Below are 20320 nucleotides of genomic sequence, written 5' to 3'. Positions count from 1 at the left end.
TTTTCTGAGATTCAAATACATCGCATATATATATATTTGCAAAACTGAAATATCGTAAGGCCACTTATGGGCTTTACTGTCAGACATTTATCGACAAAAACATGGAACAGACTTCAAGACAATGTCGTAACAATAACAAATAAATATCTCAGACCAAATTGACACTTCATATACTGACATTGACTTTCATGTGGCCAACTAAATGTTCAATGCATGATGGTCGTCGTGGTCTTCGGGTGGAGGTTGTTGATGCAGGTGCGCGTCATCCTTCTTCAACCCCAAAGTAAACTGAAACGAAGCAAAAACAGCCAACGATACATATGTCATTGTTGTTTTTGACTTAATCTGCCATTTTTTTTAAGGTTCTCTTTCTACATATTTACCAAACACAAGCGATACATTAACTTTATGACAATAATCATCTATTACACATAAATCAGTTATGCTTATGCCCACAATAAAGGTAAATGAACCATGAGTTAATACAAAAATAGGGCACTACCTCAATTACAACTTAGAAAACAGTTTGACTGAAATGGTAGTCATTCAATAAATAAATATACGCATGTTTTCTTTTTCAAATTGCAGCCTTTGCGGTTTTGAAAATTGCAGTTGATCACATTGCAACGTCGACTTGAATTCCACTAATCTCTCAGTTTCAGTGCACAGACAGACACGAGAGAAAACGCTGACACAGAAGCAGTGGATGACGCAAATCAGTGTCGCCCCTTGTCAGCAGTTCACTCGAATTATGCCAACAATTCTGTGGTATCTTTCCACACGCACGCATTGCAACACCGGCCATTTGCCCTTTGATACCAGCATGAGATTCGTTCATTTTGGGGTGAAATGTGTTCAAGTCATACCCCAAGACTGAAGGCTCCGGCATTCCTGGATCTGCTCCTCGTTTGAAGCCTGTTAAACGAAACACAAAAAAAATATTAGAACAAATAAACATGGGGTGGATATAATAAGTATGAGTGGCATTTGATGAACTTTTATTTTGGCCTTGAGACAGCATCAGTCAGGTTCTAAAAAAAATATCTGAGTCGAGCAGGAAATCTATTTCCCACCCTTCCATTCAGTAATTTATTTATTAGCAGTGAGAACACACCACCATTGTGCAACCCTTCAAGGAATTACACCTCCAAACTTGCCAAATGAGGGGAATGGAATTAACAAAGTGATGACATCAATTTCCGATGTGACAATTGGAAAGTTTTCGACCGGATGAGGAGTCACAACGAGAACGTTTGAACTACCGGACAGTCAAAATCAGGTTAAGGGTGAACACGCTAATGCTAACTAGCTGCAACCTGCGGGTTTTAAAGCGACTAACATATTTCACGCCTTTTATACTAACCCAAGTACAGCACTGTAGGAATAAATCCCCATCGGATGACGAATTGTCCACACTGGAACAGTTGCTGCAGCCGCTGTTTGGTCTCTTTACTTAATTTTGCCATTTTTCCTGGATGCTTTTGCAGCGTGATACCACAGAGTGCAACCAAGGACACGGAAGCGGAAATGAGCCATGACAGAAAAAAACAGGAAGTCTAGCTTCGTGTCGCCGTCTTGTGGATGGAAGAGGTAACTGCGTGTTTTTACTGTTCAGTATTTCAGTACATTTTCGATTTACTATTTTTGTATCTAAACAAAAAAATAAACTACCAAGACGTTACATGTTGAGTTAATTACTTCTTTTTTTTTTTTGCATTAATAGTTATAGTAGTTTTCAGTCAGCAAAGACAAATTTGAGTCAAAAGAAACACTTTATTTCCAGAAGCAATGAGCTGCACATCCTCGGACATATAAAAAGGCCAGTAAAAACATCTTAAGAACAACAATATGATGTACAGCAAAAGCAGAAGCAGTCACAATTTGTAAACTGACATACTGAAACACATCGATTGTCCTTTCAAATTATGTACACCAAACCGTTAATAGCACACAGACGACAGTTTACACTGGGGATGGAGGTGACCTTTGTGTTAGCATGATGATTTGATGGAGGTGGGTTGACTTGGAAGAAAAGGAAAGAGACGTCAGAAATACTACAAATACCTGGCATGGTGGCTAAATGAGGTATTAAAATAATCCACAGGTTTTCTTACAGACATATGTAACACACCTTCTTTTGGGATTGGTACCTGTGAGAGTTACTCCTTTATAAATATGTAATTAGCCTCTCAAGTGCAAACCCTGATACTTCATAGCCCTCTCACCAGAGTCAAAAACATCATTGGACTAATTATGTTGAGTTTCATCTTGCTCATCAGAACAATACTGACTGTAAATATTGAGAATGGAACACTTGCGATTTCCATACTTGTTAGGGAAGAATGTGGATTTTTTTTTCTTTCATAAAAATATCTGTTATTAGACCAAAGTCGTTTAGGTTTAAATATATTCGTCTAAACACTGAAGGTACGGTTTGTATTGCTATGAGGAAGGAGCAAAGAAAATTGTTCTTTTTGAATCCGGAGGTTTAAACTTTCATTCAATCAACAGCTTTTATACACACACACAAAAGAAAAACACTCACCCACACACATCTCCTTCCATGGGGGGGGGGGGGGGGGGGTCAAGGTAAAGGTGAATGTATGGAAAAGGCATGCAAAGGCAACACATGCCAACTCATTTCCAAATACTTTGACACACAGTGGTTAGTGATGCGCTTTAAATGTATATATTGTCAGAGGCTTGTAAATTTCTTCCTGACATGGCAGTGGTTTACAATGAATGAGTCAAAGAAATCGGCAAAGTGACTTCAACTCCCCGGCACAGAAAGAACAACACCACAGTGGAGCATGGGAGCGAAGGAAAAGAAAAAAAAATGTTCGTGGTCCCTAGTGGTTGGCATGGCTTACAGCTCCAGGTTACTGGTGCAGAATCACAGGATCAAATCCAAAGGTTCATCATAAAACCATTTCAAAGGTCCGAGCCAAGGTGCGCGCTGATACTTGGCGAACGTTGCGTGTGGTTTAAATAGGCCGTCCCTTCCTCCTGCAGGCTGCATGAATAAGTGCCAGATTCTGGGGCAGTGTGGTTGCCAGGGGCCGGGGTGGTACCGGCGGCTACCTGCTCAAAAGAGCGAGAGAACACGGCGCTGGCCGTGCGTGTCAAGCTGGTGAGAGCTCCTGCTTTGGGCACAGACTGGCTCGAAGTGAGCGTGAGACGTTTGACGGACGTCTCCACGCTCTCGCTAGCCGCTCGACCGATGGGGAGCGGGCTGGATTCTTTGTCCTTGCCGCTGCGCCCGCCCAGACGGTACTTCTTTATGGCCTTTGCCCCTAGATTTAACGCGGTCACGCTGTTGCTGATGATGATGGTGGGTGGGTTTGTGTCAGGCGCCATCCCGCCTTCGTCCGCCTCCGAAATATCCATCAGCTCATCCGGGGAACCCAGATCCACTGCGTCTGTGGTGGTCACACAAAGGGAGACAAGCGGAGTTAACAGTCAATCTGCGGCCAATGGACAAAAGCCATTTGCCATCCAGCCCATTACATTCTGTTCAAATCTTCTACATTAATGTGCCATTACACTGACTGGCCTGATTTGGTTAAAACTGAATAGTCATGGGCTGCAGGGAAAACGTATGACTGTCTTCCAGCAGGTGGCGCCATCACCACAGCCTGAGAGAGGTTTGATTTCTCGCAACCTGCTGCCAAGACTTTTGTTTTGGATTCCCACCACCAACAAAATGTTTTCTAATGTGGTGTATCGGTGAGGGAGTGAAATGTCCCAAAAGAGGCAGGTGAGGAAAGTGTTGAGGGTATGAGCCTAGGAAACATCACAAAGGGAAAGTGAAGAAGGCAAGACATTCAATTAGTCACTCAAAAAAAAAACAACACACAAGTCCTTCTGCATCCTAAGCCGCTAATAATTTGTAGTGGAACAGAACAACAATGAAAAGCTGGGAAACAGAAATGCAGGTTACTGTATCCAATGCTCCGATTCATCAGTCATGAAAAGGTTTGTGCTAAATTAAGACCTGCATATCTTTGTCCCGCTTCTGTCTAATAAAAAGTGTCCAAGCGCAACCCAGGAGTGCTGTCGAGGAGGCACAACATTTGCATTTGATGTCATAGACAGTGAATAATATAAATCTGTGAGGAGGATTGTTTGCTTGCTTTGTCATGAGTTGAAGGAACGATAACGGCGGATTGTGAGGAAGTCTGAGCCACGGGGGACGGAGTGAGTCAAAAAGGTGAAAGAAAGGGTTGGTTAAAAAGCGGGGAAGAATCATCAAGGGTTTTTTTCAGACCACGACGCCCCCACTGACAGTTACCTAGGTTACCCCAGGATTGGGGCAAGGGGAAGGAAGAACTTAGTGCTGGCTCCTCCCTATGGAGGCCGACCCAGAACTCTCATTTTCCAGCATTCGCCTCACAGACTTCTGCCTCCTGACCTCCTGCCCCCGCGTGCTGGACTCATGACTTCGGGGTTCCGGGCTGACATCGGAGGCACCTCCCAAAGTTTCGCCGTCCGGGTAGGTGCGGCCGTCGGAGCGCGCTCGCAGGGATTCTCCGTTGGGCATTCGCTCGCTGCTCACGCCCGTCACACTGATATCGGGGATGGCCACGCCCCCCGGCGCGGCCTCACTGTCTACACTCACCTCCTGGGACTCTGCTGGTCGGGCACAGGAAGGTTTGCACAACACACAAACATCCATGTCATGCACACACATGAAAAATGGGCAATGTGTGCAGGCACACATGACCCAAAAGACACAAAACAGAATTAAAGCAATAACAGAAAGATCCAAATAAAATACAAAAAATATGATGAAAGTATATGCAACGGAGTTGAACATTTGGATGGAAATGTATGAATATCACAATGACAGAAACCATCCATCCAGAGGTTTCATCCTGGTTGCCCACACTCATCTGACATCTCACCGTGTCGTTTCCAGCGGTGGCCCCTGATAGAGAGCGACGTGACAGCATTCCGAGAGATCCTGGAAGCGGTGGGTGTGATCTCCACCTGGATGCTACGTGCACCCTCCTTGGTGTTGCTTTTCAGAGCCGCGCCCTGCTGCGTCGACTTGATGGCGTTGCCCACCTGATCAAATACGCACAATAGTCCCTTGCCATTCAAAATCATCAGAAAAGCATTATTGACAAGTCCAGCCAACATGTGACTCTAATACAAACAATCTACACGCTAATCCTATTTCTCCTAAGCGAAAGTGTAAATTCTTAGAGGCCACCGAGTATTTACACGTCCTTAAAAGGGACATGCAGCAGCAGAAGCAGCAGCACAATCCAAAAGGGCACAATCCCGGGACAATGTGTCTTTTGTTCCAATGATGGAGGGAACGTCCACTTGCTGGCCACTTCATTCGGGTGTCATTCACTTCAAAGCTCAAATCATGCTAAAAATCATGTCTTTTCACGATTGTGGAGGAATGCACCCTGACTGGTGTAGTAATACTGCAAGCTTAGGTTCAATCTGCTTCCCCCTACGAGGATTACAGCTAAACAGAGCAGAGTGCAAAGCATGTAAATAATCTAGCGGGATTACGCACAGTTTGCAGTCTGACACGCGGAGCGACACAATACAGTATAGTGTTCCGCGTATGATGCCAATATCCCGGCCAGCATGTGCGGCTTGCTTCACGTGTGCTCGCCCCCCCCCCGACCCCCGACCCCGGCATATACAACAATTACGATTTACGACCGGACTCACCAAGAGCGCTTCCGGGAACAACTCGAGCTGGGCCCGATACAGGACGTCATCCAAAGCTTTGGATCCGAGTTCCGCTTCTCCGTTACACCTATTGAATATTAATCGTCTGACTTTTGTAGAAGAAAGAGATTTCGACACAGGCAGTTTGTGACAGGTAAAGGCAATATGGTGACACATCTGAATAAATAAAAGAAAATGTAAACGGACAAGGGAATGTGCGCCAACATAAACAGAGCGTAAAATTGATCGTCTGTGTGGACACTCACAATGCGTAGTGTATCCCTGTGAGGAGCTGAACCAAGAACTCTGATGTAACCGTCATCCGTGTGCTAATACCTTTATAGCGCCGTATCTGTTGCCGCGGGTAACCGCATATACACACTCTGGAGAATAGGCCAGAACAATCTTCGTATCATTTTTCGCCGACTGCTTGGGGCAAAATCCTTAAAGCGACATAAAATAAAAATAAAAAAAGTGTACCGTATGATTCTGGCCAAATGTATCTTGTCTTTAGCTGGGTATGGTCCATGGGAAAGGAAACCATTTCTCACAGCACGGCCAGCGCAGGGAAAACTCTGGGAGCATGACTGAGACACATGCAAAAACGCAAAATTGAAAAGATTTCATATGTAATCAAAGGCTAACTAGTTTGGAACAAAACGTCAGTAAATGCCAGACACAAAAAAGAGCAAGAAAACATCAAACATTTGAAATTTGGTGAAAAATCTCATCAGGTCCTACTCAAATTGAACCCTTCGAGAAAACAGGATGTTTACTTTAGCTACGCATAGCAGGGCTTAAAAGCTTTCTTGTCGCTGTAAAACAGAATCGCTGATACCGCTTGACGCAGCCGAGCGATGTCTGGATTGAGTCAAAGTCAAACAGGCGGATGTCACACGACGCTCGGCTGCAGTGTTGCCATTGCTATCCAAACAAACCGTTGTTTATTGATTAGCAATGCTCAATCAATATGTCTGTAAAAGGACTCAGCTTGCAGGTCATTGTGTTGCTGCAATTTGTAAAAATGGCCTAGAATGAGGCCCAAGGAGAAAATGAGCACTGAGCTCATCTTGTATTGAGGCCAAACAAACCTCATGACATCATCGCTGTGTGAATGTGTGTGTGTGTGTGTGTGTGTGTGTGTGCGTGTGTGTGTGTGTGTGTAAGCCCTCACCTTATTTACCGTCGGCCCAGCACTTGGTCCGGGGATTGTGTCAGGTGATTGCTGTTCAAAAACGAAACAAACACACACGCTGCTATGAGCTGTTACGCACGTGCAAACGGAGTCAACACAACTCCAATTTGAGAAAGACCAGTTTTTCCAACACATTAGTCATAGTGTTTACAATGCAATAACCTCAACAACCGCCTCTTTTGTGATTCACTCCTCAAAACGGCAGCTTTTATTTGGTGTGTGTGTGCGTAAGATGACGATCTGACCTAAAATCAAGGAAATAGGACACTCTTTTACTCTCTGACCAATACAATTCTTAATATGTATCACCATCACACCATGTTGTAAAGCTCTGGGCACACCCATGATACCAGGAAATAGGATCTTAATCTTTAGGGATTATTATGGCGGCAACTGATTTTATTGGCACACTGAAATGAAAATCCGGTCATAAAACTGATTGAGAAGTCATACAATGGCATCAAGGATGCACAACTGACAATAAATAGAAAAAAAACCCTCCAATTTGATCACTCCACATGGATCTAAAAAAAAAAAGTCAATGAATATACATGACACGGATATGAGCGTGACAGACGGAGAGGGAGTGAAGTGAGCTGAGGAGGGATGGTTTTAATTGCGTTCATTAAAAGGAGAACATGATGGAGACAGAGGGACCAATGTACCCGTTAACACTAGAAGAGACGAGGAAGTCGAAAACATCACAGCGGCGACTTCGCATCCACTTTGCCGATCAGAGATTTGATTTTCAGCAGTGATGAGAGCAGACTGAGAGACTCTCACATCCTCCTCGCTCGATTTTATCCCTCCATCTCTTTGTCTCATGACTGGGGAGCGACAAGCGTTCCCAAAGTCTGCTTCTTTTTTTTTTACAGTAGTACACACTCAAGCTTTTGTATTGGCGCTTTGCCGCGTTCTGAAGATGCGCCTGCAGCAAGATTTAAGACCCTCGGTGATGATTTTATCACGTCATTTTAACTGTCATGCGTGGGCAGCGAATGATGAATGGATGTTGTGGTTTTCTTCACACATGCTCGAAGCTGAATTCATTGACACTTTAATTGAATCGACATATATGTGCTACACACATGATCATTTTGTGTGTGCAATAGAACCTGAAGGTGGTTGCCTTGACTACCAGAGTGCGAAGGTATGGCGGTGTCTTAACAGCAATTCGAGTCATTATGGAGCAAAGCGCATACATGCACATTTCCCCCTGCGACGGTCACGCTTGGGACAAGTCGTGACGTGGGTACTAACCTGCCTGATCCACGCATAATTTGAGTTGGAACGTGCAAGCATCAAACGCGGAAGGAGCTCCACATTCCGAGATACTCACGCTTTTCTTCCGCAGGTGCAGTCCGTGTTTTAGTAGTCCCGGGAGGTCACGGATTTTGTGCTTGAGCTGAGCTTGGTCCCGCGCGCTCCGGTTCCAGCGCAAACCCGCGAGCAGGCCGTCCTCTGCGGGCTCCGAGTCGTCCATGACGGCTAGCCGAACGCGAGCGTGTGTCCGCGTGGAGCGCCTCAACAGGCGCACCGTCGTCGCCGGTGGCAGTTCGCCATTTCCCTCCCCTCCCCGGTCTCCTCCTTCCTTCCTACCTTTCGCCTCAAGCCGAGCTGCGGCGTGCCGTGCAGCTGCAACGGTTGAAGGGTCGCGCGCACGTTTAACGAGACACTTCACTTGTTCTGCAGCACGGCGCACCTCAGGTTGGCGAGCAGCGTGACTAGGCGTGCGCGTGATTGTGATTGGGGGGGGGGGGGCGTCACTATTCATTTGGATGTCATTGCAATTTAGCCTCATATCATTCTCTGCAAAAATAATATTATCTATCTAGCTATCAGTGATTCTCATAAAATACGACACTGTTATTATGAATAACAATCTCCATCACTTCAGTGGCTGCAGGTCAGATTAATGAAAGATGTTTATCTTATGGGATCACATCAAACGGCAAACATTCTGACCAAATATATCATCTTGAAGAATCGGTGAAAGCATACATCCAAATAAAGTAATCAAAACAGCAACACGGTGAGGGGTATCTGAAAATCCGAGCAGAGTTTTAACTCGCAAACACCTGGTAACAGAGGTGAGGAAACGGGAAACACCTCCTTAAAGTAAGCCTTAAGAACTTTACAGGTTAAGATTAGTCGCAAATAGGTGGTGCATCAATGTCCTTGAGCATCCTGCATTGTTTGAAAATGAGAATGGTCGCTAGTTTCAATCCCTGCTATGTGTACAAATCATATTCAAAATGCATTTTTTTACAATAAACTTGAGAGCCTCCCGTTCATTTTCAGTGGGAACAGTGTTGTTGGTCTCCCTTTTTTGCTAGTGCGTCATAGTCTGGAGTAAAATTTGTTGTGGCAATTCTTAGGCGAGATCCGAATACAATACAATTTGTTCAGGGTTGGCGGGCCGGATTAAACGGTCCCGTGGGCCGGATGTGGCCCGCGGGCCGTAGTTTGCCCACCGCTGTTCTAGAATATTCTAGCAGCAGCTTGAAAGTTGAGTGAGGTTTTTTTTTTTTTTTCGGACAAAGGAACCTTTGGACTTTGAAGAAACCTCTATGATGTACGTTTCTTTGATACGTGCAGTCAGGCATTGATGAAATGCATGATACTAAGTCTTTCCTGGAACAGCAGAAGCGAGAAGAGATGGCGACCCCAGAAAACACTCCTGATGCAGACAATGAGCTGAAGGCCATTTACGAGATGGCGCTGGCGAATGTCCGTGCGATTCGGGAGTCAGAGCGTGCACGTCTGCAAGGCGAGATGGTCAAGCTGAGGCAGAAATTACAGGATCTGGAAATAACGTGAGGCCATTTTATCAAAAATATGCCAACAACAAATGGATAGTGGATATTAGTGCTGACATAATTGCTTTGCTGCTGGGGCCACACCCCAAGGAAAATCCTCCTCGTGACTAATTGCAGCTCAAATGGACTTTCAGTTAACCATCCCATATGTGGGACTCTCGATGGGATCACCGATGTTTGAGTGATGTTCCAGTTATTTATTTTCTTTCTGTGTGTTCGCAATTGTCATGGTGATTGTTCTGGTGTTTTTTTAACTCGGCTGTATGTATTTGTTTGTTCACGCTGATTTCTCCGACTGCCCGAAATTTTCCATATTCCCAGTTTATGTGTATATCTGTCATCTCAGGAACATGAAGAAAGAATCCGATCTGGCGAAAGCCCTTGAGTCTCTGGACTCGGAGGCCACACAGCGTGCACATCTGCAAGGCGAGGTGGCCAAGCTGAGGCTGGAATTACAGGATCTGGAAAAAATGTGAGGCCATTTTATCAAAAATATGCCAACAACAAAATGGATAGTGGATATTAGTGCTGACATAATTGCTTTGCTGCTGGGGCCACACCCCAAGGAAAATCCTCCTCGTGACTAATTGCAGCTCAAATGGACTTTCAGTTAACCATCCCATATGTGGGACTCTCGATGGGATCACCGATGTTTGAGTGATGTTCCAGTTATTTATTTTCTTTCTGTGTGTTCGCAATTGTCATGGTGATTGTTCTGGTGTTTTTTTAACTCGGCTGTATGTATTTGTTTGTTCACGCTGATTTCTCCGACTGCCCGAAATTTTCCATATTCCCAGTTTATGTGTATATCTGTCATCTCAGGAACATGAAGAAAGAATCCGATCTGGCGAAAACCCGTGAGTATCTGGACTCGGAGGCCACACAGCGTGCACATCTGCAAGGCGAGGTTGGCGAGCTGAGGCAGGAATTACAGGATCTGAAAAAAACGTGAGGCCATTTTATCAAAAATATGCCAACAAATGGATAGTGGATATTAGTGCTGACATAATTGCTTTGCTGCTGGGGCCACACCCCAAGGAAAATCCTCCTCGTGACTAATTGCAGCTCAATTGGACTTTCAGTTAACCATCCCATAGTCGCACATCAATATAAATAGCACATTTGACTGCGTCGAGGGTTTAATACTGTTTTTGCTCAGGAGGATGGATGACATTCAAGCCCTTAAAGATGAGCTGGAGTTACAAAAGGATCTGCATTCCGCGGTCGGTAATTACCATCACTATTGCTTATTTAATTAATGAAAATAAAGCTGAGTCATTCTCACGTCTCACGTAGAAATTGCGCAAGGTCCAAAGCCAGCACGAGTCTCGCATGGTGGAGTTGGAAGCCGGCCACCAGGAAAGTCATGATCGCAAACTGGCTGACGCCATGGAGATAAAAAGCCAGCTTGAACACATTCAAAAAGAGGTAACCATTTATCATTTGGACCTTAGAATCTGTCTCAGCTGCAAAAGTTTAAAAAGTCTGTGTTGACACTAGTTTGCAGCAAAAGTGAAAGATCTGGAGGAGGCTCTGTCTACAGAGAGGGAGCGGTTGCTGCAGCAACTGGATGAAAGGTCTTTTTACTGCTTTAGAACATACCACGTTTCCTCTCATAGGAATTAATGTCTCCACGTTTGTCCCCAGGGCATGCCAAACCATGTCGGCCCGCAAAAAGAGAAAACGTCCCAGCGAGGCTTCGAGCTTCCCCAGCAAAGATGTGGCTCATACTGACATCACCCAGCAGGCCTCTGCTAGCAGGCAGGGCACCATGAAATTGGACCGGCAAGACAAATATATCCGAATCTGGAATGACACAGATGAGGTCAGTGGATTGATTGATTGATTGAATATTTATTGATCCCCAGGGGTGGGGAAATTCAGGCCCCAGCAGTATCCATACCACAGAGTGGGTATACAAAAAACACACAGATGGCATGAGCGCAACTCAATAGGCTCTCACAAGGCTGCCACACAACGGCGCCACAAAGAAAGTCAGAAAGTGCACAAGATAAAAGCCATCAAAGCAAATCAAAGCTAAAAGACAAAGGAAAAAAAAGCAACAGCGGCCACCTAGCACCCCTCAATACAAGAGAACACCCCAAAACACACAAAATAGCCTCCACGGGGTCCATCGACAGGTGTAAGGGCAGTCCAGTTCAACGGCGCCCAATGGACCGTGGTGGTGAATCGGTGAAAACATCACAAAGCAGGCAAACGTGTGAGGAGCGTCCCGGGCACCCTGTCGGGGGACGTGCAGATGGCCACCACGGGGCTAGCATGGCGAAAGTCGTCGGTTCCGACGAGCACGAGGGAGCGGACTCCCCACAGGTGTTGCGGCTGCAAGGCCAATGCGAGGGACCCGGTCATCACTGGTCGGATAAGCAGGAAGCCGTCGTAGAGTTACGCCGGCCTCGACCGATGATCCCGGTCCGGTCCCAGGAAGAAAAAAATAAATAAAATATCCGATCCGAAGAGGTACCGAGGTGCGGTAGAAGGCACCAGCATCGCCGAATGGACAAAAAGACAGAAAGAAAAAGGAGAAAATAAGGAAATAAAGAGGAAAAGAGAGAACACTGCTGGGAGGCAGCCACTCACGGCGCCATACCAAGAGAAAAAAAAATGTGTCACATCTTACGAAATTTGTACATTTTCCAGTAACGACTAACCTGTTGAGATGAATTTCAACTATTAGGATCAGAATTTGGGGAACTGCCAGGTGCAGGGCCAGGTTGGATTTTCTGCTCCCATCATATTCAAGTTTCCCGCAGAATTCATCCTGAAGGCCGGCCAGACTGTCACGGTAATCAATTTTATCTGGACGATCTCATATACAAGGTGCTCAATATTTCAATGACCATGCTGATCAGATCTGGGCGGCTGGTGCTGGCGGAAACCACAATCCTCCCTCTGAACTAGTCTCGGAGGCCGACTGGGAAACCGTAGGCCTGTTCCAGACTACCTTGATGAACGCCAACGGAGAGGTGACACATCTTTCAAGCGACAAGAAGCAATATTTCTCTTTTGACGTCCGTTTTTCTTCCAGGAAATGGCGAGAAACAAATCTCCCGGCACACATTTGGAAGATGATGATGGAAATTTCGCTTCCACCTCGGGATAGAGGAATTTCGGTTTCTTTGTGTGTCAAGCAGACTTTGACTTTTGACATGGTCACATTATAAAAATATGTTATAACAATACAATTAAATGGGCTTTTTTTTTAAAATAAAATCTGCTCCGACCTAAATTTAATTGAAATAATTGAAATAAAGTTGTTGTTCTTTAAAAATGATTGAATTTGTCTTTTTTCATTCTGTGTAATTACATTCTGCTGTATGCACCAAAAAAAAAAAAAAAGAGTGTAATATCGGTTTCATCAGTATATAATTGAAACCGGAAGGTATTCGGAAATCCCTGCGGTCAGTAGAATATATAACGGTGTCTTTTGAGAATTTCACTTATTAGATTGAACTACAGAAATGTCTTTTTCTGAGATTCAAATACATCGCATATATATATATTTGCAAAACTGAAATATCGTAAGGCCACTTATGGGCTTTACTGTCAGACATTTATCGACAAAAACATGGAACAGACTTCAAGACAATGTCGTAACAATAACAAATAAATATCTCAGACCAAATTGACACTTCATATACTGACATTGACTTTCATGTGGCCAACTAAATGTTCAATGCATGATGGTCGTCGTGGTCTTCGGGTGGAGGTTGTTGATGCAGGTGCGCGTCATCCTTCTTCAACCCCAAAGTAAACTGAAACGAAGCAAAAACAGCCAACGATACATATGTCATTGTTGTTTTTGACTTAATCTGCCATTTTTTTTAAGGTTCTCTTTCTACATATTTACCAAACACAAGCGATACATTAACTTCAATACAAAAAAAGGGCACTACCTCAAATACAACTTAGAAAACAGTTTGACTGAAATGGTAGTCATTCAATAAATAAATATACGCACGTTTTCTTTTTCAAATTGCAGCCTTTGCGGTTTTGAAAATTGCAGTTGATCACATTGCAACGTCGACTTGAATTCTATTCATCTCTCAGTTTTAATGCACAGACAGACACACGAGAGAAAACGCTGACACAGAAGCAGTGGATGACGCAAATCAGCGTCGCCACTTGTCAGCAGTTCACTCGAATTATGCCAACAATTCAGTGGTATCTTTCCACACGCACGCATTGCAACACCGGCCATTTGCCCTTTGATACCAGTTCAACAGCTCATCATCAAATATTTATTTGGCATGAGATTCGTTCATTTTGGGGGGAAATGTTTTCAATGTGTCAAGACTGAAGGCTCCGGCATTCCTGGATCTGCTCCTCGTTTGAAGCCTGTTAAACGAAACACACACAAAATATGAGAACAAATAAACATGGGGTGGATATAATAAGTATGAGTGGCATTTGATGAACTTTTATTTTGGCCTTGAGACAGCATCAGTCAGGTTCTGAAAAAAATATCTGAGTCGAGCAGGAAATCTATTTCCCACCCTTCCATTCAGTAATTTATTTATTAGCAGTGAGAACACACCATTGTGCAACCCTTCAAGCAATTACATGTGCAAACTTGCCAAATGAGGGGAATGGAATTAACAAAGTGATGACATCAATTTCCGATGTGACAATTGGAAAGTTTTCGACCGGATGAGGAGTCACAACGAGAACGTTTGAACAACACCGGCCACGGACTGACTGACCACTACTCCACGGGATGAGACGAAAACTGGATACATTTTCTGAGTTTGTAGTTGACTTCTTTTTTTTTTTTTTTTTTTAATAAGCGGAACTCGTTACAACCAACGTCGCCACCACATTATGCTTATAACATGAATCAAGTCAGGGCCAATTACCAAATCCATGACCAGCCGCTGTTAAACACTCAAAGTACATTATTTCTTAATCCATTAAATGCTTAATTAACAGTCTCTACATAAAATTGGAAAAGTAAAAATACAGTACTGCACATTTATCATTTTCCCATTTGTTAAATTCTACATACAATAAAACCAAATGTGAATTATAAACGAATATTCTAATCTTTTTGAAGCTGTTTTTGCGACACCATTGCGTCAATCACAGAAAGCTATTTGTCGGAAGTGACGTATAATTTCCGTTCATTCCTACAAAATAAAAGTAAGAATTGGGGTAGTTCTCGGATTACGACCGGGGAAATATTGTACGGCTACTACACAGAATTGTTGCATCGTGCTTCAAAAAAATATGTTACAAACATTTTTAGAGCAGTAGAAAAAAAAATGTATATCATACACGAGTATTGTCATAAACCGTGGGCTTAATTATATCACAATTGATGTACAGTAGAGTACAATGGCCACGCAATAAAATCTAAACAAGATGTCAATGGCCATTTTCAGCATTTTCCTGGGTCCATGCTGCAGATGGGCTACATGATAAGGGGTGGATGTTGCATGTGCTTCCATATTCACAGCAGTGCTGACCATCCGCACAACACTGGCCCTGAAAATCACCAATGGCAGCCTGCTGTTAGAACAAAATGATTCCAGGACCTATTTCCAACAGATACATTCATCATTAGGTTTATGAATGGTCTTTCAGCTACAGCAGGTTGCAATGTTGGCTGTGTCCACTAGTTCCTGCACTGGAGGGGAACTGGGAATCAGCACTCAAGCAGCTATTCTTGACCAACACCAGATATTTATTTTCGGGCTATTTGTGAACAAAATGAAAGTTAGCACCAGGTCCATACCAGTGGGTAGGGACAGCAATTCCAGGACTCTGCTGACAGTCCTTTGCAGCATGATGTGCCTTGTGGGCAGAAAAACTTCAAACTGCAGCGAATGATTCCAAACTCACCCCTACCACTGGTATCTACTACAGCTGGTACACGTGTCTGCAATAAGATTGAAAAAATACTTTACACCAGTACGAGCATTCACCCTTTGAGAACCTATTTTGAGAACCTATCGATACAGAGTATTGATACCTCGAGTACCAATTATGTATAAAATCTCCCTTAACACAATGACAAGAAAATGTGAAAACTTCTGATGCAAGAGGACTTCTGCAATATTTGATTTTGATGCTTTTAGTATCAGTGGCTGGTATTGGCAGCCGATAACTTAAAATTCACCTTTTCATTGTTACTTGTGTATAACATTGGTTGAAGTGGAGTGACGGAAGGTTCCGCAGCAGCTTTTTTAAGCAGAAATGAAGAGTCCATCCACGACTCAGTGACTTTCTCACACTGCTGGAAGGCCAAGTCACAGCGAAATCCTCGAGGGCAACAATGGGACAAGTCTGGGCAGCACACAGCCTGGAGAATTCCAGGAAATACAGAATCAAAAATGGTAGTACACTTCAAAATACTGTGCAAAACTTACATTGGGGTATCCACAGCAGCTGTACCCATGCTCAGTCTGGCAGCAGGTTGTGTGATCGGAACAGACGCTTTTGTCAGGGCACGTGATGTTACAGGACACAAAGGCCCCGAATGCCAGGCACACAGTGAGCCTCAACATCTGGAGTAAATGACAACTACAAAAGGCATTCTAAAATCAGCGCAAAGCCAATCGAAAGCTTTGGTCAACATTTCAGTGACAAGATATGCCAAGCAGAAAATGCGTCAACTTACTTACAAAGGTTCCAGAGAACTTCCTGAATCAAAGTCAGCACTCTTCTCTTTGTCAAATTAAATTTCACTTCTCTTTCATTGCAAGTACCGTTCACATCACACCCACTACATCATGTGACTTAAGAGATTGCACACGGCCTCCGCCTACAAATGCAGTTCACAACTCTTCAAATGGACTTTGGCTTTACCATACCTAGGTTGTCTGTTTAGCAGTTTATTAATAATGGAAATAAAACATGCAGTGGAACAGTAAAGCAAAATAGGAATGGAGGTAGTCGCACTACTAAGGACAAAGCTTCAAAATGTCTTCCGCAAGTAACCGCAATGACTTTATTCATGGACTCCCGGTTCGTACAAGTGCACCGATGTGCCGCACTGAACAGAGACGCGTTTTATCGTACAGATCCAACTTCAATATGAGGCTGGCGTGACACCAAGCGTTCAGCTCGACATGCAAAGGAGGCAGATAACTCCTGAAAAGTTCAGTCACACCAAAAACTTGGGCGGTGGCAACTCCGCGAGCACCCCCAAAGAGAAGACGCGCCAGATTCTACAAGGCTTCGCAAGCTCAGCACAGCACTGCAATTGTCCAAATCTGAGTTGGATGAATCTGGTGGGCCGGGGGGAGGAAAAAAAATAACAATACCAGGTGTAGTGAACAGCTAGTCCAGCTCGGAGTCTGACTGAGATGCCGCCTTCCTTTTCTTTTTCCTGTTGTGCTTCTTGTGCTTCTTTTTCCGCTTTTTCTTCAATTTGTCCTATGTCGAAAAGACATTTCTTTTGTTGTTTTCTGTCAGCTAAAACAGACCAACCAATTTTTAATACACTACAACTTTTGATCATGTATTCTTACGCTGATTTTCTCTTTTTCTTCACTGCTTCTCTTTTTCTTCTTGGTGTCCGCCTGAGAGGAAGAGGAGATAAAATTAGATGAAAACCATGGAAACAGAGGAAGTCTTGCAATATACCCATAGAACAAAACAAAATCAAAACATGTTTCCCAAGAATGGACTTTCTGACTGCAATTGAGTGGCTCGACTAACAGCCTACAAACGTAATGTGTCTTCCACTATTACAGTTATACCTGGAATTATGAATTATTTTTATAAAGATTTATAAAGAGTATTATACATGGCGTATTTACCCATAGCATCATTTTTACATAGTAAGTCTTAAAGCTAACACGCAATGGAAAATATCAGAAAAGTGCTAATGAACTAGCCTCAATATTGCAGTGAACCATTAACATATATTTCAAGAAGTGCAACAATAATCATAGGCATATATTATATATATTACCTAAAAAAAAAAAATCATTGAAACTTATTGTAATGGTCTTGAGTTTCATTACAGCTAGTGTATGTATGAATGTATGTTATTGTACTGCCCCCTTGTGGCCAAGGAGCAACATTGAATTACCAGAAATGACCGGATGTACAATCTGTTACACTTTTAGTGCTTACCATTTCATCTCCATCTGACTCAGCGGATGACTTTGGCTCACTTTTAATTCTCCTTCGACGGCTTTTGTCATCCTAGGCGACAATATTTAGCACCTTAATATTACTGATGAATGTACTTAACATTAGAAGAAGCTTTCAATCACCTTATTGCCTTCTTCCTTGATTCTTTTCTTTTTCTTCTTGGGACAAAAAGAGCATTCGGGGTGAATGTTAGTCGCTTATTCTCATATAAACAAGGCATAGTTGTGTTATTGGAAGGAAGGAAGAAAGAAAAACCTTTCTGTCAGCATCCGAGTCTGCATCAGAGTCATCCGATGCTCTCCTGGCTGACGACTTCTTTCTTTTCCGCTTTTTCTTCACAATCTTCTTATCGAGCTGTAAACGATCATGCACAGAGAAGTTCAGATGAGGTCACAGTGCACTTCTGATATGTCATTTAATTGTAATGATTCTTTTTGAGGCATCGGTCTGACATGTGTATGATATTTCCTACTGGCACCATTGAACAGTTTCGACGCCTATGGTTGTGCCTTACCTCATCTTCCGATTCTGAGGAGGAGCTGCTGGAGGAATCAGAACTCGATGAGGAGGAAGAAGAAGATGAAGAATGCTTGAGCAGAACACAATAAAAGCGGGGTTCGTTAGATTTGAGAGAACTTGACTTATACTTGACTAAATATCACAACAAGAAGAGTAGTGAAAACTAGAGGGCTCTCCTCACCCTACTGGATTTCTTCTTCTCCCTTTTCTGGACACAAATTAGAAGACAAACATGAGCGATCAAGGATTCTAAGTGAGGTCTTATTTATTGTGGCATCTATAGTGCACCTCCTTCTTATCTTTCTTCTCCTCCTTTTCTCGCTCGCCAGCCTTTTTGTCTTTGTCCTTCTCGCTTGCACCTAACAGCTTTTCTCGGTTCTTTGCCAGCTCTTTCTTCCATCTCTGTGACCAAGAAAGAATTTTCGTGAGACCGATACCATTTCATCTCAAATCCAAGATGCTGAATTTCACCATTTCTTGCTTTAAATATTTTTTGTTCGTTTTCACACCTCGTTCATCTTGTCCTCAAAGTCAGCCAAAGCTCGGGAGCCTTTCTTCTTCTTCTCCAGCTGCTCCTTTATCTCTTCCCTGATGAAGACATAGCAAATGATTCAATTAAGTATCAGTCGTACCATACCATCATTGAGTAGCTGACTTTTGGAACACAAGTGAGATTTTGTTTCATCTAGATGGGTTCACTGTATAATTCACTAGGCAGCGTTTCTGTCCCATACTGGAACTTCCCCATGTGGAACAAATAAAGGAATATTTTCTTTTACCCACCATGTCGGTCGAGGTCTGCCTAAATAATCCTGTATGGTCGGTCCTGAGTTCTGCACCGGCCCCCTGGATCGAGCAGCAGCGATTGGATTTACGTAGGCCTTGAATGTCAAACACACCCACCACACATTAAACAAATCCCATGGCTGTAAAAAGAACCAATGCTCACAGATAAAATTGTAATCATATTAAAGTAGTAATGTGGTAAATTACTGCAAACATTTGGATGAAAAACTCATCTTGGCCATAAATAGGAAACCAAATAAAAAACGTTCGTAACTTCAAAGCGCGTAAATCGAGGATCCCTTAAACGCTTCATGACAGGCGCATTGTTAAACCCAAAATACAAACAAACAAAAATCAACATTCCCAAGCCATATGATTGTTTTAAGAGCCACACCTTTTCAGTATCGATATTGGTGCTATCCGCTGTATGATTATATGGAGCATTTAAGTCGTGCTAGCTTTGAGGGCTCATCAGCGCAACAAACGATACAAAATGGTGAGCAAAATTCGAACCTTCTGCAGCTCGATCAAGCACATGCAACGTACATATTTGTCAGTCTTGGCGTGAAATTAACAACACCTTTAAAAAAAAACTCACTTAAACGGGATGCTGTTTAACTGATCAAAGTCTAGGGCCTATTAGCAAGCCTTGGTATGGGCTCTGTTGTGCCGTGCTGAGCTGAACTGGTCGCAAGCAAATTGGTCTGACTACCACGAAAACAAAACGGAATAACTCACCACTCGATTGTCCCTCTTGCCCATTTTGGCTTAGTTATAAAGGAGAAATCTTAAAAATAGCAGACATTTGTTTTATTCTTCATATGTGGCAGGCAGCCACATCAAACGGGCTTTCTTCCTCGGCGCTTCATCTCCTTCTGCAGTTACAAATAAGTTGCTACAAGTGCCTCCATGAGCAGTTGCTGCCACCATTCGGTCATCTTTAGAATGCATGTAGATTGATTAACTTGGTAAGGAAAGTTTGCTTGTGTTGTTCGTTTTAACTTTATTTTTGGATCCACGCTCTAGTAGAGGTGGCAAAACCGCATTGTGTCCGTAACAGTGTATATAAAAGACTTATGTACAATTAAAAGAAATGTATTTGCCAACAACTGAAAGAGTGTTTTTTTTTTTTAATAAGGCAATGAATTGGGGAATATCTTGCTTCTCCAGTCTTTTGCAGTTGTCA

General features: G+C 43.3%; 5 protein-coding genes across 10 annotated transcripts; 1 reads left to right on the top strand and 4 right to left on the bottom strand.

Moving 5' to 3' along the window:
- Positions 1 to 50: 50 nt before the first annotated feature.
- tomm7 (translocase of outer mitochondrial membrane 7 homolog (yeast)) lies at positions 51 to 1538 on the bottom strand. Its single transcript, XM_061266958.1, has 3 exons — positions 1364 to 1538; positions 867 to 915; positions 51 to 288 (listed from the first exon to the last, which is right to left on the bottom strand). The coding sequence occupies exons 1-3, from the start codon at positions 1464 to 1466 to the stop codon at positions 273 to 275; spliced, it is 168 nt and encodes a 55-aa protein (XP_061122942.1). The 5' UTR covers positions 1467 to 1538; the 3' UTR covers positions 51 to 272.
- Positions 1539 to 1759: 221 nt separating this feature from the next.
- Positions 1760 to 8588, bottom strand: LOC133144343 (hyccin-like). Its single transcript, XM_061266959.1, has 7 exons — positions 8229 to 8588; positions 6869 to 6919; positions 6175 to 6281; positions 5961 to 6077; positions 5695 to 5782; positions 4905 to 5067; positions 1760 to 3419 (listed from the first exon to the last, which is right to left on the bottom strand). Exons 1-7 carry the CDS (start codon positions 8370 to 8372, stop codon positions 2932 to 2934), a joined length of 1158 nt encoding a protein of 385 aa, XP_061122943.1. The 5' UTR covers positions 8373 to 8588; the 3' UTR covers positions 1760 to 2931.
- A 1-nt stretch (position 8589) lies between these two features.
- On the top strand, positions 8590 to 13000 carry LOC133144337 (lamin-A-like). Of its 3 annotated transcripts, none has more exons than XM_061266938.1 (10): positions 8590 to 9464; positions 9536 to 9705; positions 10055 to 10180; positions 10531 to 10656; positions 10868 to 10931; positions 11005 to 11136; positions 11209 to 11285; positions 11356 to 11533; positions 12404 to 12511; positions 12579 to 13000. In XM_061266938.1, exons 2-10 carry the CDS (start codon positions 9548 to 9550, stop codon positions 12888 to 12890), a joined length of 1281 nt encoding a protein of 426 aa, XP_061122922.1. In that variant the 5' UTR covers positions 8590 to 9464; positions 9536 to 9547; the 3' UTR covers positions 12891 to 13000. The 3 variants fall into 3 exon arrangements, with proteins under 3 accessions (XP_061122922.1, XP_061122921.1, XP_061122923.1); XM_061266939.1 differs by lacking the exon at positions 8590 to 9464 and having other exon boundaries at positions 9511 to 9705; positions 12579 to 12692; positions 12755 to 13000; XM_061266937.1 differs by lacking the exon at positions 8590 to 9464 and having other exon boundaries at positions 9507 to 9705.
- Positions 13001 to 13243: 243 nt separating this feature from the next.
- On the bottom strand, positions 13244 to 16479 carry LOC133144341 (progranulin-like). 3 transcript variants are annotated; one of them, XM_061266955.1, is made up of 5 exons: positions 16346 to 16479; positions 16095 to 16248; positions 15845 to 16027; positions 15461 to 15604; positions 13244 to 13481 (listed from the first exon to the last, which is right to left on the bottom strand). In XM_061266955.1, exons 2-5 carry the CDS (start codon positions 16230 to 16232, stop codon positions 13392 to 13394), a joined length of 555 nt encoding a protein of 184 aa, XP_061122939.1. In that variant the 5' UTR covers positions 16233 to 16248; positions 16346 to 16479; the 3' UTR covers positions 13244 to 13391. The 3 variants fall into 3 exon arrangements, with proteins under 3 accessions (XP_061122939.1, XP_061122940.1, XP_061122938.1); XM_061266956.1 differs by lacking the exon at positions 13244 to 13481 and adding an exon at positions 13760 to 14064; XM_061266954.1 differs by lacking the exons at positions 13244 to 13481; positions 16346 to 16479 and adding an exon at positions 14131 to 15210 and having other exon boundaries at positions 16095 to 16262.
- A 121-nt stretch (positions 16480 to 16600) lies between these two features.
- On the bottom strand, positions 16601 to 20033 carry fam133b (family with sequence similarity 133 member B). 2 transcript variants are annotated; one of them, XM_061266952.1, is made up of 11 exons: positions 19873 to 20033; positions 19132 to 19229; positions 18858 to 18936; positions 18637 to 18750; positions 18530 to 18556; positions 18344 to 18418; positions 18085 to 18183; positions 17952 to 17987; positions 17809 to 17880; positions 17199 to 17249; positions 16601 to 17103 (listed from the first exon to the last, which is right to left on the bottom strand). In XM_061266952.1, the coding sequence occupies exons 1-11, from the start codon at positions 19894 to 19896 to the stop codon at positions 17008 to 17010; spliced, it is 771 nt and encodes a 256-aa protein (XP_061122936.1). In that variant the 5' UTR covers positions 19897 to 20033; the 3' UTR covers positions 16601 to 17007. The 2 variants fall into 2 exon arrangements, with proteins under 2 accessions (XP_061122936.1, XP_061122937.1); XM_061266953.1 differs by having other exon boundaries at positions 17952 to 17984.
- Between the last annotated feature and the right edge of the window lie 287 nt (positions 20034 to 20320).

The sequence above is a fragment of the Syngnathus typhle genome, linkage group LG20 (genome assembly GCF_033458585.1).
Source record: "Syngnathus typhle isolate RoL2023-S1 ecotype Sweden linkage group LG20, RoL_Styp_1.0, whole genome shotgun sequence".
Taxonomy (NCBI): domain Eukaryota; kingdom Metazoa; phylum Chordata; class Actinopteri; order Syngnathiformes; family Syngnathidae; genus Syngnathus; species Syngnathus typhle.
The sequence above is the reverse complement of the archived record's forward strand: the minus strand, read 5'-3'. Positions and strand labels throughout refer to the sequence as shown.